The sequence below is a fragment of the Macrobrachium nipponense genome, chromosome 29 (assembly GCF_015104395.2).
Source record: "Macrobrachium nipponense isolate FS-2020 chromosome 29, ASM1510439v2, whole genome shotgun sequence".
Classification (NCBI taxonomy): Eukaryota; Metazoa; Arthropoda; class Malacostraca; order Decapoda; family Palaemonidae; genus Macrobrachium; species Macrobrachium nipponense.
This window is the reverse complement of record NC_061092.1, coordinates 74,953,580-74,973,080: the sequence shown is the minus strand read 5'-3', so window position 1 is coordinate 74,973,080 and position 19,501 is coordinate 74,953,580. Positions and strand designations below refer to the sequence as shown.

General features: G+C 35.8%; 1 protein-coding gene across 2 annotated transcripts in view; it reads right to left on the bottom strand.

Moving 5' to 3' along the window:
• Positions 1-1,014: 1,014 nt before the first annotated feature.
• Positions 1,015-19,501, bottom strand: part of LOC135206290 (zinc finger protein 501-like) — a 116,632-nt gene continuing 98,145 nt past the window's right edge. For both annotated transcript variants that reach the window (XM_064237712.1, XM_064237710.1), the window contains exon 3: positions 1,015-5,614. In XM_064237712.1, the coding sequence (XP_064093782.1) occupies positions 4,152-5,537 (1,386 nt within the window). In that variant the 5' untranslated portion in view covers positions 5,538-5,614 and the 3' untranslated portion in view covers positions 1,015-4,151. The remainder of the gene's footprint in view (positions 5,615-19,501) is intronic.

Below are 19,501 nucleotides of genomic sequence, written 5' to 3'. Positions count from 1 at the left end.
AGAGGAGCTTACAACGGATGACCTGAAGGAGTTGGAGGCCATGCAACATAACGTCGTTCAAGAGGAGTTCTCTAGCAGCGGCGAGGAAGAGGAGGAGGAGCCTATGACAACGGCAGAAATTATGGATATTCTAGGCGCTTTTCATAAAGTGCAATCGTTTATCGAAAAAAAGACACCCCGAAAAGGCTCACACAGGTCGTATGCTTGCGCAGTTCGATGACGTTGGCCTGAGTCGTTTCAGGAACATTGTGAAAAGTAGGCAGAAGCAATCTTCCTTGGATCGTTAGTTTTTAAAGAGGCCTTCAGCATTAGCAGGAGTAAGCAAAAAGGAAGAACCAAGTGATAAAAAACAGAAAGTTGAAAGCAAAAAGGAAGAACCAAGTGATGAAAAACAGAACGTTGAAAGTGGTGATAAAGTTGAAATTCTGTAAAAAAAAAAAAAAAAAAAAAAAAGCCTACGTAAAAGTAAAAAAAGGTTAAAAATAAAAAAAAATATATTTTTTTTTACGTAATTTCTAGATTTTTGTAAGTTAGGTGTTACAGTTTTGTTAAGGTGTTTCGTAAATTTTAGTTTTATAGTTTTCCTTAAATTTTTTATGTGTTTTCGTAAAGTTAAGTGTATGTACACGTACGTTATCTGCCATTTGTCCTCCTCCTCTGCCGCCACTTTCGGAGATAGCCTCACTCGAAAGGTAAGCTTACACATTTTACGTTACAGTAATAATATTTCTTGTACACTAATATACACTTTATTTACAGGTTTTGGATTTTTATTCTTAATTTAGGTATTGAATGGTCCAAATTGTTGTAGTATTTCATTGTTTATAGGTCAATTTAGCTTTATTATGAAATTTAATGGGGGGTTTTTGGAGGGCTTGGAACGGATTAGCCATTTTACATGTAAAAGGTGTTCCAAGATACGAAAAACTCATTATACGAAGGCCGCCTCGGAACGGATTAATTTCGTATCTCGAGGTACCACTGTATTACTTAAGGAAAACTGAAGACACATGATCGAGATAAACAGGATTTATTTTTAATGAAACGTTTCACACAGGAACTTTGTGCATCATCAGTCTGTTAAAATAAAAGTACATTTTAAATTACTAAAAACAAACTACACAAAAATTACAATCTAAAATTTGAAATTTAAACATTATAAATTTAAAACTGGCACAATACTCCAAAGTTAAAAAAAGAGCATTAAAACATAACCACTGAAACACCAACCATTTACTAGGAAAGGAGTGACTAGAAATGGGATTCAAGTCAGAAAGAAAACTATGCCAGGTATAGCAGAGACGATGACCTACTGCTATCCAATGAAGGAACAAGACTTTTTGATAAATAATGACTCAAGTGTTGTTAAATACTCAGAGTCCTTAGTGTAACCTAAAATGGAGAAGTGCTGTTTCTTGACTTCAATCTTACAATTGATTGCATGATTCTTGATATTTGAATGGTCTGGTCTACTTAATCTCTAGCCAGTTCTAAAACTATACCCCATGTGGCTGCAATATCGCATCTGCAGCAGTCTCTTGGTAGATCCAATGTAAATACCAGAACATCCTGGGCACATAAATTTATGCACAAAATTAGCCCTCATATAAGGCTGCAGACGATCTTTAAAGAACAGGGAACCAATTTTACTTGGGTTATTTGATATTAATTTTAATTTTAAGCATGGTATTTCACCTTCAATGATTCAAGTAAGTTTCTGTGACAATTTCAGGTTGGAAGTTTAGGGAATAGAGGCATATATAAGTTTCTTTGGAACGTCAACAATCGGTGGAACTGGTTTCAGATATTTAGTTAAAAGTTTGTTGATTATTTTCTGAACTAATTCTTTAGGGTATGAATTTTGCTGAAAGAAAGTAAAAATTCTATTTCCCTATGAAAAATGTCCCAACTCAAAGAGTACTTCAGTGCTCTATGAACTAAAGTGGAGATAGCGTTACATTTAAAACTTCTTTGGCAGGAGCTGTAAAAATTATTGGCTAGACCAGTATACATTTTTTTTTTTGCAATAGACTGCTGTATTAAATCAATAATTAATTCCGGTAATGCAAATGTCTAAGAATGGTAGACATTTTAATTTTCCTCTTCTATAGTAAATTTGATATTGGGGGTTGTAAATTAATATACTGTGGGAATTGTGCTGCCTGCCATTGATGCTTAAAAAGGGCAAAGGTATCGTCTCATACCTTCTATAAAACATAGGTTTAAAAGAGGACAAACAAGATTCTAAAAATTTCTGTTCCAGATGAGACATAAAAAAGTTAGCAAATATGGGGCCCAAAGGGGAACCAATAGCTATCCACTGGAACAGAAATTTTTTTAATCTTGTTTATCATCTTTTAAACTTATGTTTTATAGAAGGTATGTAGATGATACCTTTGCTCTTTTTAAGCATCAATGGCAGGCAGCACAATTCCTACAGTATTTTAATTTACAACACCCTTTGCAGGACCTGGTACATGATCGTGATCACTGTATCCTTCCTTAGTACTTTCCATTTACACAATGCTATGACCCTTTACCACTCCTAACCCTTTCATGTCCAACTGACGTAATAGTATGTAAAAATACTCTATCCCCTATCTATCCAACTGACGTAGCGGTACGTAAAATTTACAGAAATTTTTCGTGCGTGTGGTAGAGGCATCTTTTTTTATTTTCGGACAAGTAGCGATTTCCATAGGCTACATCATACCTTGGACAGTGTCTCTCGAGTATCAATACGCCAGCAAAGTAGTTTCTGTACTGCGCATGCTCAAATCCCTGTACTGCGCTCTGTTTCTTACCCTCTTTTCTATCAATTTTTTCACCGGCTGGACTTATTCATTTTCCATTGATTTATATGTTGATATTTAGAGAATTTTATTGGCTTTCTCATAAAAAAAATTCATTCGCCTGACTTTCATAGTTTTTGGGTTACGAGCGAAAATATAAAAAAAAAGTACAGATTTTTTGTTTTTTTGTTAAATAACTCACATTTTTTCGTATTTAGAGGGCTGGGGCTCTTATTCTGACTATTCCACCATAAAATACTAACATTTCAAAAAAAAGGACAGAAAGAAGATGAACGTTGTTAGCATAAAATTTATATTTTTATTGAATTTTTGAAATTATTATTTTTTAGCACTCGGATATCTGGGGGGACAGTGCTCAAAACTAAGCGGATATGAAAGAGTTAAGTACTCTGTCTAGTCTGTAACAGAACCCTTCGTGCAATATAATTTCTTTGTCTTTGGCAATGTTATCTTCTCCATTTCATGGGTTCTGTGAACTGAAAGAAAACAAAACTAATTTTCCTTTAAGAAAGATTTGTTAAATTTCAGGAACAGGCTGAATTTAACAAATAAAACATACCGATTCTGAAAATATGCAATGGGCTAATTTTAACAATAACAACCAAACAATTGTAATAGTCAAACAACAAATAAAGACACAATTTCTGCAAAAAATACAACAGGCTAATTTTCATGTTAACAACCAAACGATTGTAATAGTCAAAACATAAAATAAACAGTGTTGTTTACTTTTTTTACCAGGATTGATTTGAATTTTTGCTCTCAAATGTCAGGGCTCAAATGTTACTGCACTCAATTGTCTTCCGCTCTATTGTCGACGCTCATTTGTCTTGTGCTCAAAAGTCAGCTCACAGGTTACCAGTACTTCACCAAACAATCCGAAGGCAAAATGTGAAGAAAATCAAATCCAAGCAGAGCACTCCCAACTAGGCCTATAGTTGAGGGCCGGCAGGAGACAATTGACTATTTGCTGAAGTTGCTTCTCTCTTACTCTGAAAGTGGGTGGGATGATACCTAGACCGGTAGCGTAACTGGCGCTACCATGATTTTCAAATTTTAAGTTGCGGGCGAGTGAAACTGAGTAATGTAATGACTTGATAAGTTACATATATATAAAATTAAGCCAGCAACAATATATAAAATTCTACAGAACATAACAAATGGCAGGTCAAACACGAAACTAGTAAATGCTTTTATTAAAAAACACTAAAATGTAAAAGAAGCGAACAGGTCGAAAATTGAGTTAAAAGATTTGACGATAGGCAGACGCAGAAGTCAATTTAAGTAAAAGCATGTAATAAAAACTACTCGAACAGAGATCAAATATACAGTTTCTGTTTAGTGTAATTTCTCATGTCTTTTGAGATCACTTGATTGAGAAAAACTTCTCTGACATATAGAGCAAGTATATGGTTTCTCTCCTGTATGGATTCTCATGTGTTTTGAGAGATTACTTTGAATAGAAAAACTTCTTTGACATATAGAGCAAGTATATGGTTTCTCTCCTGTATGAATTCTCATGTGATATTTGAGACCACTTGAAAGAGAAAAAATTCTTTGACAGATAGAGCAGCTATATGGTTTCTCTCCTGTATGAGTTCTCATGTGTTTTGAGAAAGCACCCGATTCAGAAAAACTTCTTTGACATATGGAGCAAGTATACGGTTTCTCTCCTGAATGAGTTCTCATGTGTTTTGTGAAAACACTTGAATCAGAAAAACTTCTTTGACATATAGAGCAAGTATATGGTTTCTCTCCAGTATGAGTTCTCATGTGAGTTTTGAGATGAGTCTGGCGAGAAAAACGTTTTTTACATATAGAGCAAGTATATGGTTTCTCTCCTGTATGAGTTCTTATGTGTTCTGTGAGAGCACCTTGATGAGAAAAACTTCTTTGACATACAGAGCAAGTAAATGGTCTCTCTCCTGTATGAGTTTTCATGTGATTTTTGAGATGACTTTGATAATAAAAACTTCTTTGACATATAGAGCAAGTATGCGGTTTCTCTCCTGTATGAGTTTTCATGTGTTTTGTGAGATAACTTGATTCAAAAAAACTTTTTTGGCATATAGAGCAAGTATGTGGTCTTTCTCCTGTATGAGTTTTCTTGTGTTTTGTGAGAAAACTTGATTCAGAAAAACTTCTTTGACATATAGAGCAAGTATATGGTTTTTCTCCAGTATGAGTTCTCATGTGTTTTGTGAGATAACTGGGTTCAAAATAACTTCTTTGACATATAGAGCAAGTATATGGTTTCTCTCCAGTATGAGTTCTCATGTGTTTCGTGAGAGCACCTTGATGAGAAAAACTTCTTTGACATATACAGCAAGAGAATGGTTTCTCTCCAGTATGAGTTCTCATGTGGGATTTCAGGTGGCTCAAGTATGAAAATGTCCTTTGGCATTCAGCACAAGTTATTTGCTTCCCTGCTGTGTTGCATCTCTTTGGAGATGCATCTACTCCACCCAAATGTCTACTTTCTTCTGCAATACAGATCATCTTTCTGCTTTCATTATCACAGCTTGGAGAACTGTCTTCGTACTTTATAGATTGGGATGAAAAGTTCACATCAAATTCACTATGGTAAAAAAATTCTGGTTCTGTCTTGACTTCTAAGAAGGGGTCTGCAAATGAAGAGCCTTCACCAGCGTTTTCAGTAAGACCTTCCCCCGAATTCTTCTCTTCTTTGATTAACAGCAGTGATGACGATTTTTCAGCTTCCATTATCGCAGGATGTTCTACGTACAATACTCAACCATAGATAGGATCTGAAGAAATTTTCCTCTGTTTGTAATAGCACTCTGAAATAAAATGAATAATCTGAGAAACATGTTCTGGATAGCACCGTTCATAACAACTCTAAAATAAACATTCTTAAGGAAGACAAATAGTATAACAATGCAATGATCATTTGTGGTAGTTAACTACCTAACCACCAGGTGGGAGGTAACCTCCAACCTGCTTACCTTCCACCCAGTTGGTAGAGTGTTGCTTTACTTTTGGCCCAGGTAATCATGTCTGCTTGAGGGGTGGTGTGAGGTGAGCATTAAGTATAAAGACCTCAGGTTTGTATAATAAGGAAAAATACAAATTAATTTCAAAATTTGTCATTTGTTCCTACACGGTATACAAACATTCCGGTCTTTGGGGGGAGGAAGCTGAATAAGTCTCTGAAGTGACCAGTAGTTCACCACACTTAGGTCTTCTTGGTTGGCAAATCAAGGAAAGAAAGCCTCACCTCTGACAAAAATGAACAAAGTTTAGAAGCTAAATGTTCGACTGTTAGACCTCTGGGCACTCTCCCAAATAGAGGTGTGTAAAGCAACATCATTCGAGAAGAAAGTGCAGATAGAAACTTAACTTGTCGGAGACAACAATAGGCCATACAAAGCAATGGGTTTACATTGTCTGTCCCTCTCTCCCGTTGTTTTATAGAGAGGAAAGAGTTTGCTTCTATAAATCAAAAAAATTATAGAATGGAAGCTCTGTTGTATAACTCATCTGCATCTGAGCTCATTCCAGCTCGTGATGGCCTGCCCATGTGAGGACTAAATTAATGGAAAGGGGGTTTGAGAGAGAGGACAAATCGCTCCAAACACTCTCTCAATCATACCGCACACTGTAGGCAAGATGTTACCTGTCTTTTTAGGGGAGCTGGGTAAGCTACACAACTTGTTGAGCAGCCACCACAAGATCCAAGGAAAGTGTCCATGTACAGTGATGCTCAAATCTCATGACTCCATAGTATTTCGTTCAAAATTCACTAACTGGCAACCTAGCATGCTCCATATTTATCCTTTATTTCAATGCGAAAACGCGAGTATCGCATACGCTAAGGCCATAATATGTTTCATAAGAGTGAAATCTGTCATATATTTAAAAATTGTAAGAAAATGTCACGTGTAGCCAAATTTCAGAAAAACCCTTACGAAACATTTTCAAAACATTCGTTCACTCATTGCTGAAGCATTTGACCAAAACGAAGTCGCCATCAAACCTCAGTTCAAATGTTAAATAAATAAATAAGAAAAAAATTGTAACATTAATAATGCTTCCAAAGCAAACATAAAATTTGAAATAGTCCTATTTGATTGTTTTTACCCTCAACGCTGAGAAAATGTAAATATGTATATTCAAAAGTAGAATGCGCCCACCGATATCAACGTGTGTGATGTATCAGTGTCGGTGCAACAACAACCACCTGGTATATAAGTAGGTCTACAATGGTAGCGACCATTAAATTATCTTGAAAACATTTACTTTATGTGTTTAAGGAATATTTGGATTTTCATAAATAATTATTTGTTATCTTTCTTAACATTTCAAAACTGATAGCATACTAGCAAATATTCGCTTATTTGTCAAAGCCAAGATATTATTCCTAGGCTTAGGTGTTAGATTTCTTTACTTTACGCTTAACATTCACATCTCTATATTAACAATTTCTGGCCAGAATGCAAATGAGGTTATCTACACATTCTTGCACTTCAAGTTACCTTATGAAAGAATAAATTATACATCAAAAGCGAGCAGAAGGACTTTTAATAAAATAATATTGTAAACCAGTTGAAAAACCAGTGTTCCATATGCCTTGATATTAATACTTATGATATTTTGATTATAGCCATCTTCTCCATAAAACCATAATCATCATCATCTTTTATTCTTCAAAGAACAGGTAATCTCTACAAATAAAAACATTGGTAAAGATTACATCTCAGAAAGCTTAGATTATTTTTCTAGGCCTATAAATCATTTTGCAACATACAGACAGCTTAAACACAGCCTGAAACTTCAACATTCAAAGAAAACTGGTTGTAATTCATATTCCTCAAAGAACAGGTGATCTCTACAAATAAATTCATGAGTAACAGATTACATCTCAGATGGCTTAGATTATTTTTGTAGGCCTATAAAACATTTTCCAACATACAGGCAGCTTAAACGCAGCTGAAATCTTCAACATTCAAATAAAACTTGTTTTAATTCATATTCCTACATTGAAATTGTTGTTATGACTGTTGAGCTTATTAGGTCTACTGTCATAATGCTGCAGACATGGTTATGTTGACCAGTCCGAGGAGCATGTTAAGTGTGCTTTCATTGCTGGCACCAATAACCTTATCACATCACACTTGAATTGAGCAAAGTAAAGATAAAAAAAAAATCAATTCAAATCACACAAATTAAGAATGAACAAATCCATAAAAGGGATCATATTTATTTAACCATAAGGAAAATAAGGCTAGCTGTGAATTCACAAACTTTTTGACATGAATGACATTACAAATGAAAAAAAGAAAAAAAATAGCACTACTTGGCAACATCACGCTGTCTGAGAATATGGACGATACAAAAAGAATCATGTCGCATGAGATTTGAGCCCCACTGTACTTGTGGGTAGAAGGAGGTGAAGGCGGTCTGGAGTGACCACAACCTGGCTGTCATAACCTGAGAAACCGACAGATTCTTCTTGAAAGCATTGGAGGGATCAAGTTCCTAACGTCACGAGCACCAGCGTGGGGCGTACTAGAGGAGTCCTTGCCTGAAGCAGAGTACGCCCATTTGATCGCCTCAGGAAGCCATAAAGAAATAGTGTTCTTGGACACTTCTTTCTTTCTTGGACAAGCCAGTGCTAACAAAGAGTCATCAACACTCAGGCCTGAGATGCTGAGTCTTCTTCAGATAGCACTGCAGCACTCTAAGAGGACACAATAACATTTTGTCTGGATTGTTATCAACAGTCTACTTAGCAGGGGATTGTAATAGACTCGAATCTAGTGTCAGGGATGATGGATTTTGAGTCTTCGCTACGACAACCGGGATGAAATCGAGAGTAACCAATCTCCATCCCCTGGAGTGCTTATCACTGAAGGAAAGTCCGTGGAATTCACCTACTCTCTTCGCCGATGCCAGGGCTAGCAGGAAAACGATCATGAGAGTCTGATCCCTGTCTGACAACTCTTGTAAGGGCTCGTATGGTGCCCTAATTAGGCTCTGAGTTCCCTGGGAGACCAAGACCTTTTGAAGCTCTACATGAGTAGCAATATCCAGACATCTCTGTTGCTATGCAAAGAGAAAAGCCTCTCGTTTGCAAGAGATGCTGGATAGCAGCAGTTGACTTAGAAGGTTGTGCCAGAGGGGAATCTCTCTTGATGCCTCTATATGAAGAGCCCGTAGGCCAGGAGACCAGGGGGCATGTGGCCACTGGGTGCCATCAGGTTCATCCTGAGATCCTTGGTGATCATTATTCTGTTGATCACAGAGTGGAGCAGACAGAATGGTGGGAAGGCATCAACATCTAGGTTGTCCCATGGATGCTCAAAGACATCTGCTGCCGCCCATGGATCGGGTATGATGGAGCAGAACACCTGCAGATTTTTGTTGTGCCGGCAAACATCAACCGATGGGGTGCTCCAAAGTTCGAAGAGCTTTTCCACAATGTTTGTGTAGGGACAATTCTTTTACTATCACTTGACCCTGGTGACTAAGCATGTCTCGTACTACATTCCTGTTGCCTGGAATGTACAGTTGCGAACAAGTCCCCCTGTTACACCTTGGTGAGAGACATTGATAAATTATATGGTAACAGTGTTTACAAAGGGGGAAAGAAGGGCTCTTTCTCAGTTAGCAAGAGTTCCACCAATCAGCTCTAGAGTTGTTCTTGTAGGAGTTGTCGTTAGGTATGGTTGGAGTAAAAAAACACTCACACACACAAAGAAGTCTGAACAGGTTATGTCAATGTAACTAAGATTACTGCCTCACTTTTAACATAAGTTTGTTCATTTATCCATTTTTGTTATTTTGGTATTGTCAATAATCATGAAAATCATAACAGGATATGTTAACTGTGTCACATAATCAAAGTGGTTTTACAGATTACAGTTATCATTACCACTGTATCTGTCATTCAATACTTAAAATTTATCAATTTTTCATATTTTGGTATTGTTGATAATCATGAAAATCATAATAAGATATGTTAACAGTGTCACATAATCAAAGTGGTTTTACAGGTTACAGTATCAGTTACAGTGCATTTCGTACAAGTACTATAATAGGAAGCAGCACTTGATTGAAAATACCCAAAAATTCAGTGAAGGTGTTAAAAGTCTTCGACACCCTAGCGCCTCTCTCTCTTTCTCATAGTAGCAAATTTAAAGTAACATGATGTCATCTAGAAATAGCACTGTGCTAAGTATGCAGTTCTGATGTCATTAAGACCCTCTAACCTTCATTAGACATATACATATATATAAGATTATATCTATATATATATATATATATATATTATATATATATATATATATATATATTATAGGGCTCATGCCTTTGTATAATAAGGCGCCCTGTGAGGTTATTTAGACCTGCGATAATTTTACACTAAGGTCGGTTTGTTATGAATTCTCATACTCATTGGAGTGTCTTGGATTTCGATGATAATTTACGAAGTCAATATCTTCTTTGGTTATGACGATGGAGATGTTTCAAACTCATGATGAGAATTTCTAAGTTCGTTCAATATCTTCTTTCTGATGTGAGGTTTTCTAGTAGAAAACACAAAGTACAAAAATATCTCTATTCTCTGAGATTACATGATGAAGATCAGGTAAATTTGTACAGGTCTGCCAATGATGATGGCTGATTGAATTCTGACTACAATCTCGTTTACAAATCATAAAGGAAGCAGACAGTAGCTCGAACATACGAACATACACACAGATGACATATATTACAAGTCAAGTAGGCCGTTTGAGCTATAGGTCACGGTGGTTGTCTCAAGCAGGAAGCTTGGACTACAGTTTACAAAACAATGAAAGACCACAGGTGACGGCAACTAGACACTGACTGATTACAACACGTCATCTCAGCCTACTTTATCATATCTGGTCTGATCACATTCCTGCAAGCAAACTGGTTGACCTCTTGGGTCACTGGTTTTAATTAATTATAGTTTTAGTTTTTTATATATGGAATAACATTCCATCTATTCTGCTTATGTAGCACTTACATAAATGCCCGGTCGGCTACAAAACCAATCACTGAATATTACTCAAGCTTGAATTGCATTTGACTTATAGGAGTGTGATACAGACACTGAGAATATATATAGACATATAGAAAATACTTATAAGTAAAAAATAATTCATGGTGTACACAATACAGATTCATGTAATAAGATATAAGACATATGCATATGTTAATATTCGTAAATAATAATGATCACGTGATATATATAATGATACAGTTTTTCACTTCAACTCATTAAGATATAAGTGCTACAGAAAATACTAATGTACTTATAATTGCATAACATAAAGATTAACATGATAAAAAATCATATTTTAACCGATAAAAATCATATATTAACTGATATATTAACTGATTTATTAATTAATATATTAACTGATATCCTAACTGATACATTAACCCATATACTAACTGATTCATTAACCCATATACTAACTGATTCATTAACCCATATACTAACCGATTCATTAACCCATATACTAACTGCAGTTATTGGTAAGATAAAAGGTAACAGATTGATTATAGGGCTACTGTTTATTTATACATATATATATATATATATATATATATATATATATATATATATATATATATATATATATATATATTGATTCAAATAATTATGATCAATATATGTGCACTTAAAATAGATTCCTAGTGCGTACACGCACAGATATTTATTGATTCTTTTATTTACTGATACTTTATATATGAGATACATGCCCGAGGATATACCCACTGCATATTAACTAGCATTTCAAACAACTTTTTGTCCATTACACAGTTCCAGACAACCACCTAAAGCCAAATGAAATGGCCAATTCCAAATGGTTAAAAACAAGGGGAAATTGCCTGGGCAGGGTCCGACGTTCTATTTTGCGCCCATACTTGTCCTCTGCATCCTATGCCATATGAATACGTTCGCGATGAATAAAATCATCCCCAGCACGAGTCCTGCGCCAGCAAACGCAGAGTTGATCTTCCTTGGTCGTAATTGTCGGAAGTACGTCCCTTTGTAGTCAATTCCGACAGCCGCCGGAGCATTCCGCATTAAATACGAGATTAATGACGGGATACGGGTGTCAGTCCAAGAAGTCCACAAAATATGCTTGTTCACTTATGATGGTGCTTATTCCCTTCACATTGTAGGCGGTTGTTACTTCACTGCAGTCGTCCGCAGCGACAAACGGGTTTAGGGAGTTGTAGACGATCTGTCCGGGCATGCGATGTGAAACTCTCGTACTGCAGGGTACTGTAACCAGATTCCATTAATCAGCCTGTAAGTGAAATTATACTTGTCACAAAGGCAAAGTAAATTCAGACAACATCCAAATACAGGAGGGAGAAAGCCGTTAAGGACTAGACTTAACCCACATGAATTCGCTGATATTTTATGGAATTCAAAAGAGTCAGCTGTACAACCTTTTTTATCCATGGCATTATAACAATGAGTGAACCTATCCAGGTCTCTGATGACCATAAAAATATCCATATTAACAGATATCAATACGAATCCCAAAGAAAATTCGATATTACTGGTAGTAAGTTACTAGACAAAGAAGTGGGAAATGGAGCTATTTGTAAGATTGCCAGGCAACATGAGAGTCAAAAGAGAATATTAATCATGATTCTGTATTTCTCTACGCTTACTGAAATTAAGCTGTGATAAAACCCGATCCTATGTGCCCCTAACAAAAGATTCATATTCAAATTTCTCGCGCGCATCCTCTGAGGTTAATTTTTAGGCAGGAGATGCAACGAAAGAACCCACTATGTAACTAATTTCTATATAAACTGGGTTTTTCAAGAAAATGTGACATTTTCCCATGAATGTGATCTACTTGAATTGTAATATGCTAGTGTTGCAAGTAAATTTTTCATACCCATGACCTGATACTTTTAAGTGTCCGTTTACCAATGTCATAAGCTGATTTATTGACTCTAATTGTCTATGAGGTTCAGAAAAAATTAATTCATTTTGATGTTAAAGAAATTCTATTTGCTTATTTTGTTCATTAATTTTAAAACGATTGCTGTTCCTTAACTAAACTTGCATTGCACTGCGGATAGACACTTGTACCTAACGACCTGCCTTGCCCATGGGAAGTTCATGCTAAGCATTCCTCTCCAGTTGGCTTGTTTTTTTTGCAAGCACGAGACAACACACACTACAGATGAAGCCTGTGCAAGCGGATTATTGGGGTTAAAAGGAACAGTGATGCATGTGCGACTTATACGATGATTCAGCAACATGCGCTAGGCAGGAGGTTGCGCTCATCCAACTTAAGAGTTACGTTACTCGCTGTAATAAATACGACTTTAGTACTTTCAAATGATAGCCATGTATAAATTGGATATTTTTTGTTTTAATACTCCACCCACACGAGAAGAATGTTTGAAAAAACAGTACTAAAATTGAACAGTAAAATATTAGTTTCACGTTGGAGACCTGCAAGATTGTAAAGTATATGTAATTACTTATGTTAAATTAGATATTCCTTATTCAAACTAATGAAAAAAGGTTTCCATACAAATTTTATATATATTATTTACCCTGTAAGATCCATATAGGATTATTCACATAGATATACATTTTCACTTCTAGACTTCCTGACTTTAAAATCTTTTTTTTTTTTTTTTTCATTGAATATAAACCACCGGGACAGACAATATGCCAGTAGGTTTTGATATGTGTTTGGCCTACTAAACTAAAGCGTTAAGTTAGAGTTCAAATCTTTACGCATATATATTAGGATATTTCATAAACACTTACTGCATATGGTTACATTTTGCTTATTGATTTTATTGTGATTCCTTTTTTATTATAATTTGTAACCCTTCCAACTTCTTACGGAGTGTATTATATCGACTCCACTTGTATCCATACTTTTTTTTTTATATAAATTAATGGCTGGCCTGAATATGTGGAAAAATGTTCTAGCGGCGTACCGTATAAGTCTACTTGCAGTATCATTTCTATAGATACAAGATATGAATGATAAAGGTATTTAAAACCGCGAGAAGCGCTATAATCCAGTTTGGATCCAATATCACGAGTATAACTTGTAGGATTGACACTTTCTTATTTATCCGTTCTACCAAACCGATTGACTCTGGGTGATAAAATATGGTATTGGTTATCTTAATGCACGGAATTCACACAACAAGTTAAGGAAATTATTATTGATTTACACCACCTGAGTCAGAGATTATCATGTGTTGAATTCCATGTTTACTGATGTAGCACTCATAAATATTCCTACTGCACTCAATTGCGGTGTTTGTCTTTTAGTGCTATTAATCCTATATAACGTGTCAAGGCAACTATTAACACTAAGAGGTGTTTATTTCCTCTGTCAGACTCGTAACTCTGTTAATAATTCTACGTGTATTCTTTCAAGGATTGATTTGGTACGGGATAGGCCCCTAAACTGACAGGTGTCTTAGTGTGTCCCTTGTTTCCATGACACGTGTGACAATTAGTTATGTGCGTTTTTTTTTTCATATCTGTAAGCATTGTAGGCCAGTAAAATAGTGATTTGGCTTTCTGTGACATAATAGAGGACCCTGGATGACCATGTAATGGATTGGAATGCAACCAGTTTAGGACGATTGGTAGGAGAGAGATTATTACTACTACCTGGTTGTTAGTCACCTGCTGTGTTCTTCGGGGTTTCCTCGTCACAGAACTACATATAATATTACATTTGATTACATAATTCTGCTACACATACTTTAAATACACTTTTGCTTTAGGATTTCCGTTTGAAGCACTTATTGTTTTGCTTAGTTGCTGACCCTTGCTGTGTTCAGTTTGTAACAGTTCAGCGCTCCAACCCAGGTATTCAATGTTCATGATCTCTTGGGTTAATGAATTTTCTTGTTCAGATACGGTTTTAACAATAGGCACGAATGTTTCTATATCTTTTAGTCCAACTAATGGTTCTTTGCAGGATGGTGCGGGATTGCGGGATAATGTGTCAGCTATGATATTTGCTTTCCCAGGTAGATATCTTATCTTGGCTCCAAAGACCTGAATGATCATATGCCACCAAGTTCCTTTGGGACTGTGATTAAAGCCTTTGAAAAACTCGGTAAGGGACTTATGGTCAGTAAGGACTTTAACAGGATACCCGAAGATTATGAACTTTAAATGTACTAGTGAGCTAACGATACCTAGCCCTTCCTTGTCTATTAATGCATATTTACTTTCAGAGGGCTTTAGTTTACGTGAATAAAAAGCTATAGGAAAGAACTGTTTATCATATTGCTGAAGTAGTACCCCTCTTACCCCTTGGTCTGAGGTGTCTGTTGCAATAAAAAAAAAATTCCTTATTTAAATCAGGGATTTTTAAGATAGGTGAACTGCATAATTCCAATTTTAACATATCGAACGCCTGTTGATGCTTTTCAGACCATAATAAATTTACGCCCTTCTTCGTAAGATCTGTTAAAAGAGCTGCTGTGATTGACGAGTTACATATTTACTTATGATTGTAATACCCACTACAGCGCAAAAGTGCTGTATCCCCCTTTTACATTAATAGGTACAGGAAAGTTATGAATAGCCGACACCTTACCATGGACTACTTTAAGACCTTGACTAAACACATAAAACCTAAATAAACATGTTCGGTTTTTGAAACTCACATTTGGATATTTTACTCTGAGATTATTTGTCTTAGTCTCAGTAGCACTAGCTCTAGTTTATGCGAATGTACTTCTAAGGTATTAGAAAAGATTACAAGACCAACCATATAAGCATGTAGGGTATCCCCTAAAAGTCTCCAAACACTATATTAATCATTCTGGTGAATATAATTGGGGCGCAACGTAAGCCGGAGGCATACATAAAAATTGATAATGTTCCCTGAGTGTGCTGAAGGCGGTGAATGAAATACCTCACATAGCTAATGGTATCTGGTGAAAGCCTTTAACTCTTTCATATCCACTTAGTTTTGAGCACTGTCCCCCCAGATATCCGAGGTATCTGGGAGCGCTCGACAGTGCGAAAAAATAATTATATCGAAAATTCGGCGAAAATATAAATTTTATGCCAACATCGTTCATTTTCTGTCCTTTTTTTTCTAAAAATTAGTATTGTATGGTGGAATAGTCAGAATAAGAGTCCCAGCCCTCTAAATACAAAAAAATGAGTTATTTAACAAAAAAACAAAAAAGCTTTACTTATTTATATATTTTCGTTCGTAACCAAAAAACTATGAAAGTCAGGCGAATTAATTATTATTTATGAGAAAGCCAATAAAATTCTCTAAATATCGACATATAAATCAATGGAAAACGAATAAGTCCAGCCAGTGAAAAAATTGATAGAAAAGAGGGTAAGAAACAGAGCGCAGTACAGGGATTTGAGCATGCGCAGTACAGAAACTACTTTGCTGGCATGTTGATACCCGAGATACACGGTCCAAGGTATGTTTGGGTATGATCTAGCCTGTGGAAATCGCTACTTGTCCGGAAAATAAAAAAAAAATGCCCCTACCACACGCCAAAACACTTTGGTAAATTTTACCGTACCGCTACGTCAGTTGGATAGATAGGGGATAGAGTATTTTTACGTACTATTACGTCAGTTGGACATGAAAGGGTTAAGTAAGTCCAAGCTGGTGAAAAATTTATTCTGACCTAACAAAGATAAGATATCGTCGGTACATGGCACTGGAAAATGATCGGAAATCGTTTCCTTATTCAAGCGACAGAAATCTACTCAGATACGCCAAGTCTGATCTTTTTAGATATGACTTTCAAGGGAAAAATTATATGGGCTATTTGATTTCCTAATGACTCCTATTACTAACATTTTCTTCAACTTCGTCATTTCTCTCTATTTTGAAATTTCATTGGGAGTCTATACGAAGGTACGTATATAGCTTTATGTTTGTCCTTAGACCGCATTTTGTGTTCAATGACATCCGTTTTCCCCCAGAGATCACTTGCTAGTGGAGAAACATCCTGGTATTCAGATAAAAAAATTTCTGCTGAATCACCTCTGCTTGAATGACTTTATGGATATTACTTTAGATAGAGTATAAGAGGGATTTGTCCACAACTGGTCGGGCGTGATTAAATTTACCAACAATAAAAAATACGATATTTATAACTTCCATATCCACGATATATTATAATAGATATATATATATAATATATCTATATATATATAATATATATATATATATATATATATATATATATATATATATATATATATATATATATATATATATATAGGTTTTGTGGATTACTCGATTGGTATTCGGATGGTTACAGACTTCAATATTGACTTGTTGCTGTGAGTCAATAGTGTATAGTGCTTTGTTCGCGGAAATCTTTATATTTCAGTGTCGGGAAGGATTAGAATTTCAGATCCCAGCAAAGTCTTTTTACACACACTAAGACATTCGAGGGTGCGTGCGTCTCGAGATTTTGCATGCAAACTGCGACTGCGGGTGTGGGATAATTCTGTTGGGTCGCTTGAACAATGTCACGGTTTATGAGACAAGTGATTGGTTCCTCTATATAAGTTATTATATGATTAACTGTCTCTTTTTGTCCAAAACGGATTTTAGTGTGTTAGATGGTTTATAGAATTTACTTTTGATAAACACGCCTTATTTGGCAGGGGGTAAGATAATATTTTGTATACCCATAGATGGATATCCTACAATTACACTAGATACAGATCAATGGTTTTTATAACTATAAAAGTATCTGTAAGCGTTCGCTTATCCGCCCTGTACTGAATCTGCGTTACGCTACGACGATTAACTCTTTATTGCCAATTACTGAACCATACTCCGGACTTCTCAATAGGGAAGTTAGAACAACAAACGGTGAGTCCGTAAACACAGGATATTACGTGGACTAAAGGAATAAATACAATGTAAATGGCTGATATTCTAACTTTACAGCACGTACAGTCGGGCGTAATACCCACTATACTTATAATAACTTATTGTATTAAAATTACGAGAACCTGCTCTGATTACTTGATACGGTCGTATAATTCATAGGAAAATTCCTTTTTAATTCAAAAAGGTTTTGGCATAAATGATCCAACATCGCTCTCCCCGCTCCACTAAAGTCGCTTATGTGGAATGTGATCTGCTTGCAACACTGGGAAGATTTGACTGACCCTGACCGTTATACTAGATGACACAGTAACCAAGTTTGCTGAAGCACGATTTGTTTGTTTCTGATTTTTAGGGCTACTGTTTACCTGTTTCTTTTTATAATAATTAGGATTCTTATCTTTATTATCATCGACAACGTATTGTGTGTTTTTAGCATTATGTTGCTGTTGTTACATAGAAAGCAACGAACATAAGAATGACTTGAACTATTATGAATTGAGCGATTACTATTAAAACAAGTTATCTCTACTGCGTTATTATTAACTATATGTACTTGCTGTGGTTTACTTTCATTCTTTGCTAAAATTTGAAATAGTGAGGGATCCAGGTCAGCGCATTTAGACATATTTTGTTAATTTGTTTATATGAATGTTAAGTATGTTAACCTAATGAAAGTGTTTTAGAGACATCTTATTCCCTGCAATCCAGCCGTATTTTTTTTTTAAAGTTAAGTTGAGTCATAGAGATTCGATTTTTTAAGCATAACTCAAGGCTGAAACTGCGATCGGGACCTTGCAAAGGAGCCTTTATTGTCCTGAACCGAAATAATGTTACCTCTAATTTATCCAGATTTCTACGAGTGTTCCACTTGATTTTGTGTGTTTTCTTATCACTACTGTGCCTAATGACCCTATCCATGCATCTGTATAAATACAGACGTCCACTGCATAAACGCATATTTAATGTTTAATATGATTTGTTACGTACAGAATTAATAATCACCCAAAATGATAAGATTAACACAGTATATGATTATGATATTTCAGGAGAACTTCTGGAAACAGAAACTCAAAGATGAAAACTCGCAGTAGCGAAGTCCCAATGATGTAGATAATTTCTGTAAAAAAGTAAGATTAAGAATGTCTCGTAACTTCAGCCACAGGAACAACGAAAATTCGACTTGCAAAGGAAACAATCAATTACTCCAAAAGAATAAAAAAAGGATTGTACTTAGCTTGATTTTGAGGGAAGTCACGGCATTTCGATAACGACACACGGCCTTGGTCGCCTTACTCTGTTTAGCGGATGACCCTGGTTTTGGCTTGAGTTTCCCCCATGCGCGTTGTTTGTTTGTTGGATGATTCGATTCCTTGAAGATCTGATGCTGCAGACGCGTCCGGTTTGTTTCTTGAAGTGCTGGAAACGCTCAATAAACGGTGATGACTAAGTTGCTTGAAGAATCTCTTGCTTTTGTCGTCGTTGACTTCTGATATGATACATTATTCATTATTCTGGCTATTCTTCGGAAGACGTTGAAGAGTACACTGAAGGCTGTTGCCAATATATAGCTGCCACCAATTTTATAAGGCTCATGCCTTTGTATAATAAGGCACCCTGTGAGGTTATTTAGACCTGCGATAATTTTACGCTAAGGTCGGTTTGTTATGACTTCTCATACTCATTGGAGTGTCTTGGATTTCGATGATAATTTACGAAGTCAATATCTTCTTTGGTTATGACGACGATGTTTCAAACTCATGATGAGAATTTCTAAGTTCGTTCAAT